This window comes from Vespa mandarinia, chromosome 2, assembly GCF_050613455.1.
Source record: "Vespa mandarinia isolate Hongniang chromosome 2, ASM5061345v1, whole genome shotgun sequence".
NCBI lineage: Eukaryota > Metazoa > Arthropoda > Insecta > Hymenoptera > Vespidae > Vespa > Vespa mandarinia.
Window position 1 is genome coordinate 7,025,853 of NC_140811.1, and position 7,637 is coordinate 7,033,489.

The 7,637-nt window shown below is 29.6% G+C and overlaps 2 protein-coding genes across 2 annotated transcripts; one reads left to right on the top strand and one right to left on the bottom strand.

Moving 5' to 3' along the window:
- Positions 1-1,519: 1,519 nt before the first annotated feature.
- LOC118439578 (bublin coiled-coil protein-like) lies at positions 1,520-2,406 on the bottom strand. The gene is made up of 2 exons (XM_035861292.2): positions 2,170-2,406; positions 1,520-2,066 (listed from the first exon to the last, which is right to left on the bottom strand). Exons 1-2 carry the CDS (start codon positions 2,273-2,275, stop codon positions 1,915-1,917), a joined length of 258 nt encoding a protein of 85 aa, XP_035717185.1. The 5' UTR covers positions 2,276-2,406; the 3' UTR covers positions 1,520-1,914.
- Positions 2,407-2,543: 137 nt separating this feature from the next.
- On the top strand, positions 2,544-4,237 carry LOC118439577 (MYG1 exonuclease). The gene is made up of 6 exons (XM_035861291.2): positions 2,544-2,848; positions 2,908-3,003; positions 3,076-3,312; positions 3,403-3,604; positions 3,716-3,894; positions 3,978-4,237. The coding sequence occupies exons 1-6, from the start codon at positions 2,715-2,717 to the stop codon at positions 4,171-4,173; spliced, it is 1,044 nt and encodes a 347-aa protein (XP_035717184.1). The 5' UTR covers positions 2,544-2,714; the 3' UTR covers positions 4,174-4,237.
- Positions 4,238-7,637: the final 3,400 nt, after the last annotated feature.

Consider the following 7,637-nt stretch of genomic DNA (forward strand, 5'->3'; position numbering starts at 1 on the left):
AGTTACATTTTCTAGTGGAAGTTTAGCCTGATGGATTAACGAAGACAGTTACAGATGGCACGTTACGGCTCAATGAAGGCATAAAATTCATACTGGCAAAGATCAGATCTCGTGTTTGTTTTTTCTTTATAAACAGTTAGATGGTAAAAGTTACTAAATTGAACATTTACTTGGGAATATATAACGAAATATTTTTCTTTATATGTTAACATTAAAAATAGAAAGGGGGATGTAAATATAAAAGATATATGCTCGTTTATAGATAAACTTGCTACATAAAACTTCGTATAACAGCCGTGCAGAAAGAAAATAAGCCTCCATTCACGTGCTTGAAAATGATACAATCCATAGTGAATCTCGATTTTTATTGTAAAAAGAATCGCCTAATGATCAAATAACCAACGCAACTCAGACGATAGGATTTGATATGAAAAATCAAGGATTCTAAAGCGTGTGAAAGGACAAATTTAAGGGGAGTCTATTATGTACTGTAGATTTACTTTATACATCTAATTGTTAGTGATCCAAATAGGATCAGTAGATTGTATCGTCTTGAGATAAAGGATAAGGGATTAGGTTTGTGTTAGATAATGAATGAAAATGTAAATGTATACAAATATCTGAAAGGAAGATTGTTAAGTATCGATTGAAACTCATTGAAAAGTATTATCGTTGTGATATTAGCGATCGCTGAAATGGCAGCGATCGCTAATACGTTCAGTTTCAACCTCAACGGCTGTTACAGGTTACCTAGAGCTTCCTGCGGAAATGGCCAATATACTCCTCCGACCTCCAACTCACTCTGCAGTTGCTCTCTCATTCATTCGCTGGCTCGCTCTCTTGCTCGCGCGGACCACTCCTGTTTTCCCTTGTTCCCTCCCTGTGTATCTCATACCCGTATCATCACCCTATGCTCGGACATGCACGCGTACCGACCATTAGCATGAGTTATATGCTTATAGCGACCGTTATGGTCAACGTTATCACTTAAAAGAAACTGTGTTTTGTTAAGTTTTTGGATCCAAATTTTTTAAATATTTTTTTCAAGAAGATTAATAATTATGTCATTCTATTCATATAAAATTATTATGCCAATAGTAATATTTCATGAATTCATATTTAATTTACATTTTTATAAAAATTCATTTAACGATTAAATTTTTAAAGTTGAAGTAGGATTTAGAATGTTTTTCATAAGATCGGTATATTTTTTAAATTATCGTAAGAATTATTGAATAAATTTTAGAAAAATTTAGAATCATTCCATAACTATTTTCCTTTTCAAAAGTAGAATCCTTATACGACATTATCGACAGATTAACTGTTGATAATTTACCGATTGTTCCCCTTTCTTCTATTCGATATACTGAATATTCGATTATATTAGATTCTGTCGATAATGCAGATTCTTATTGATTAATGATAAAATTGGGATATCAATTGACATAATACAAAATAATATCGTTTCCAGTAAGTATAAATAAGAACATATCAAAGTTGATAGGAATTAAATTAATACTTGAATTTGATTAACATATATTTCGATTTTAATTTAAAGGATTTGATACATACATCACGATTAATGTTAGTTAATAAATGTAAGCAATAATTTGTTTAAAATTGCCAAAATGTTTACAACACGAATTAATATAAAGTTCTTATTATCAGAAATATTGCACTTTAAGAAATCCAATTATTTTTATACAATCTCCGATTGGATTGTTGTACTTTTAAATAACTATTACAACTAAATTTAAAAGCACTTTTTTAGTATGCTAATAGCATATATGACATAGTTTCTTATTCATTTCTATTAATTTTAACATAACAAATGTAATCTGATATATGTTCAACTACATAGTCAATACGTTATAATTAGAAAACTGTTGAAAGATTTCATCTTTCCTTTATAGCTTATATTTTTAATGCTTCTTGAAACTGCTTTCTAGCTTCACGATTTGATTGTAGCAACTCCATAAGTCCAGCCTGGATGCTGCGATTTTTTTTCTCAAGACAATCCAGAACGGAATGCAATTGATCTAACTTTTCATTAATATCTGCATATTCTAGAAATATACATGATAACGTTAAAAATATATTGTATTATTAATTCTATCTATTCAATGTATTTTATTATGTATTTCGTGTTTATAAACTTGTTATATTTACCAGCTTCATTGGAATTCCAATAAACAGAGTTGTCCCATTCCTCCTTATCGTTATCATCATTATTTTCCAATGGTTGAACTGAGTTCTGCATTATACCTTCTTTCATTATTTGTGTCACACGATCAGCTGACACATATAAGGTGTGGGATGTCTTGTTAGTACAAATCCTTGATATATCAGAAAATTGGATATTATGAGAAAGTTAGGAACAAATTAGAGTTGTTAGTAACTATCTGCAAAATTATTGAGCACTTATTGGTTCACTATAGATTTTTTTTATTCTTATGTTATTCATAGAAACTCTGCATAGTCTTAATTTAGTATTATTACGCTAGTGATTTATTAGTTTTAAGTTTATTCACCAGAGAGCGCACCAAACGCGATAGATTTCTCTCGTTCAGGCAGTTTAAGTTGCCTTCTTTTTCGTATGTGTTCTTGGTTTTCTGATTTATATTTATAACAGTGTACTATTTTCGAAAATAATTTGAAAATCACATTGTTTGTTAAATTGTTTTTGTTTTCAAGATCAATTGATAATCATTCAAATGACATCACAGAAGATGTCACAGAATAAAATAATAACAATTGGTACGCATGACGGTACGTTCCATTGTGATGAAGCTCTTGCAATTTTTATGTTGAAACTTTTACCTAGGTATAAAGATGGAATTATCGTAAGGTAAATATTTTAAAACTATAGTACGAAAACAATTTTTTACAGTTTGTTTATATTTTTAGATCACGTGATCCTGATGTTTTAAATAGTTGTGATATTGTTGTAGACGTTGGTGGAAAATATGATCCTTCTACTCATCGATATGATCATCATATGAGGTTAAATTTTTTTATCATACGTTACAAAATGAAATGAAATAATTCCATTAATTATTTCTGACTTCGTTGTAGTGATTTTAATGAGTCATTAAGTACAATTATACATGAAGATGGATGCAACAGTAAAATTAAGTTAAGCAGCGCAGGGTTAATTTATTGCCATTTTGGTCATGAAATAATTAAACAATTGGCTCCTGTAAATACAAGCGATGATATTATCAAAATAATATTCAATTCAGTATATTACAAGTTAATACAAGAAATTGATGCAATAGATAATGGAATACCAATGTTCAATCAAGAACCTGTGTAAGTAAAAAATTTTTTTTTTTTAAATATTTCTATGTATATTCATTTAATTTAGTTTTACTGTAATATATGTGTATATTTATTTTGTAGTTATAAAATATTAACAGGATTATCTTCGAGAGTAGACAGATTAAATCCTTCTTGGAATGATGAAAAAACAAATGATAATATACAATTTTTAAAAGCTATTGATTTAGTTGGAGAAGAATTTAATTATGCTGTACATAACTGTATAAATGTATGGTTGCCTGCAAGATACATTGTAGAGAATGCTGTTGCAAATAGATTTCAGGTATGTCAAATGTAAAACAAAAAGATCTTTTTTAATGCATGTAAAACTCTTGTGATTATGTTTTGTTACTGCCTTATAAGAAATCTTTTACAAAAGTTTTCAATTCCATAGATCGATAAAAGTGGAGAAATCATAGAACTAGAAAAGTTTGCACCATGGCAGCAACATTTAGCGGAGATAGAAAAGGAGAAAAATATAAAACCTCTTATAAAATATGTAATCTTTAAGGATGTAAAAACAGAATATAGAGTTAGAGCAATTCCTGTAAAACCATCAAGTTTTATATGCAGGTATTTCTTCTACTTCTTTAAAACTTATATCTCATTATACGAATACATTGGATTAACTTGTAATATATTTTTTTAATATGCAGGATGTTTTTGCCAGAAAAATGGGCAGGTTTAAGAACAAAAGACCTTGAAGCAGTCAATGGAATTAGTGGTAGCATATTTGTACATTCAGTTCGTTTCATTGGAGGTCATAAAACTAGGGAAGGTGCATTAGAGATGGCAAGAAAAGCTCTAGAAATAGGAAAAAATGAACAAATTAAGTCAAAAAAAAAAAAATAAACAAATAAATTCATATTTTACAAATTGCTGATTTAAGTATTATAAATAAATTATTTTATGAAAATGAATTGGAATAAATTAATAAGACCGAAAATTATTCAGAAAATAGTATAGCGATTTTAAAATGTCAGCCATTAGAAGTTCGAAGTGAAGATTTCTATTCATGAGACGATCATCTTCTTCAAATTAAAGCTATAAATTGACAGAATTTCTAAGGAACGAGATTTTTACAATTAATATTATAAAAGTAAAAAGTGATATTTATTTTACAATTAAGTAAAAAGTAATAGAAATATATATAATAATACAGGAAAATAAAATATAATTAGTAATGGTGATCGTATTGTAAATGTGATTGAATACATAATAATTTATATTGTTGTTCGATTGTCTTCACTGTTCTTAGTTATCCTGCTCGTTTTCAAATATTACGATTCAGATGACAAATTTTACATTTTTAAATAGAACAGTAATGTTGTGATATGGCAATGTAACAACGTTGAAGTATCGTAGTAACGTTTGCAAAAATTAGGAACCACACGGCATGAATTATTTGACACAGCATTTGCCGACAAATTTTTCAGAAGTAACAATAAAAAATGCTTTAATTAACTCTGAGTTAATTCTAGTTAGAATAATTTCTCTTAATATTAATTATTTTGTAAAAGCTATATTTGTACGTTAACGATCTTAGCCAATTATATTTTAACATAATGAATTGTAGTATATTTTTTTTAATTAAGTTTGACTTTACACGTTTAATACTTAATAAAAAATTATGTACTTCAGATCTATTTATTGTATTTGATCATATCAAATTATATTATATTTGATTTATTGTATGTATTTGATTACATATGCGGATATGTATTTGCATATTGTTTTTTTTTAAATATTATTAGATTTGTCGTATTTTTAATATTTTTAATTTCATCAATCTTGTTATAAAGATTTACGATTATATTTCATAATATTTTGCAAATAGTACGAATGTCATAAAATGAAAATATATGTTGAAAGAAATGATCATGTGTGTGATAATGATGAAGAAAAGTATATATATGTACATTGTGCACGGAATTATAAATAATATAATTAAAAAATAAATACACGTGTATTTACATATACGTATTTAAATATATATGTACGTTTACAAAGTAATTAGACATTCTGTGAACAGACAGTTCTCTTTGTTCTGTTTACTAGGAACGAGCGATGAAGCGCGATAAAGAGCCGTAGGGAGAAATGGTAGGAATATACAGGAGGTCCAGAATCCTGGTCCCTCAAAGCTAATATAATTACTGCGCATAGGCACCGACGAGCAAACGGCTTGCGGACACAATCAGGACAATCAGCATGATTGGCGGTCTTGAACGTACATACAAGCAGCTTCCGAGATTCGAAAGCTCTTGGACAATGAACCATGTTGTATCATCATTGTTCTTTTGTATTTCTTTACGCAATTTAAATTTTGGAAAGAGATTGTACATATTTTTTATGATAATTATTCAAAAAAAAAAAAGAAAAAAGAAAAAAAGAAGAATAAATGCGATTCAATTGTTAACATAAATGGAGGAAACTCGATATTAAAAGTTATTATTTATTGCTAGATGTTTTATGTGAAATACGTATAACAATATGATTTATATAAAAAATTTTGGATAACTAAGTTGATAGAACATAATCACAATTTTATGAATCTTTTTAAAAAAATCACATATGCATGTATTTTAATTGATAAGGATAAAGAGAGAGAAAGAGAGAGTGAGAGAGAGAGGCAGAGAGAGATTTCTTTTTTAATCTAATGAATCTGAGAGAATCTAGTTTTTTTAGTAAATCTGGATTCGATAGGAAACATGAAGAACAAAATGATGATCGACTCTATTGACTCTACATTCTTTGTAGAAAATCCGATCCTTCTCGTTGAGCAACGCACTTGTCCATGTATTTCTCAAAGGTATACCTGGAATCTCGTTCGACAGTAATTCCAAGTCTGTTTATGTAGCATATTTGCACCAATCGATCCGTTCGCGACGTGGCCACCTAATCGAGAGACCCGCTTAATGGGTTTCACGATACAAGGGAATAATTTCCTTAGATGGGAAATCGACCTGACACGATCGATGCTATTTGCCACCTGCGTTTGATTAACATCGATGGTGAATACATTGTTCAAATTGACGCGATTCCTGGTCATTAATGTATATATATTTATATGTATTATTTATATATATATATATATATATATATATATATATATAAAACAATAACTATTGTTAATCTTTTTTGTCTGTTTTATTTCGATCGAATTCGCTTCGTAATTCATCTTGTTTTCGTTCGTCTATCGATCGTTGAATTTGTCGAGACCGAATCCCTTTCGTCTAGCGATTATCTATCGTGTTATGACTATCACTGTCATATCGTGTCAGTGATACTACACGAAAACGAAATGCTAGCGGCGTTCGATGAGACGTTTAATTAACGTGGATGAGTTGAAACACAAGAGTAGGCTTTGTTTTAATAGATTTGATGATAGACGCCTACGGTTAATGTAATTTCGTTATCCATCGTGACGTTTGATGTGGTTCAACAAAAGTGGTTTTGTATTACATGACGTATGGGTATCTGTAACAAATAAGTCGAACGTGTCTCGCGATGTGCAAATATTTTTAATGGAAATATATGAGGAATTTTTTTTGTTCTGCTATTATCCAAAATCGTTGAATTTTTTTCTCGATGTTTATAACTTCATCGTTATTTACAGAATATCTGGACGAAGGTTTTTTTTTTTTTTGGATGAGGAACGAATGAGGGAGAGAAGAGAGATAAAAATTCACCTATTGCTGGTTAATCAATTTTCACAATCGACGTTGCAAAGCGAAACACGAGAATCATCGGAATTTCCGGACCATGCGAGCGTACACGATCGCGCATTTGGCGTGCCACGCGTGATAATGCACGCGCGTAATAATAAAATCATCAGCCGCGTGTTTCATCGATCGGTTCTACGTACGCGTATTTTCGAGTATCCTCCGAGAATTCGAGATACCATTTCGTAATCGTTTGCATATCGAGATTGTGCGATTTAAAACGTGAAAGTCGCAACGAGTCCGGTTAATTAGTGACATTTTTTTCATTTGTCAAATCTTTCGGAAGATTTTCTTTTTTCTTGTTTTTTTTTCATTAGAAATCTTCAACTTTTAAATTTATCATAAAAAATTAAGTTATAAATAAAAAAATTTTGTCGTATCTTTCCTTTCTTTTTTTCTTCTTCTTTCTCTCTTATATTTTTCTCTTCTTATATTTTATTTACCATATTGATATTAGGCATAAGACATTATATTGTATAAACAAAAAAGACCGAGAGAGCCTAAGATTGGCGATAAAAGTGAAAGAGTCGTATCATAAGGCTTTTGTTCAACTCAAACCAGGGTGGTGAATACGTACTCGCGTGCTTTCGAGGA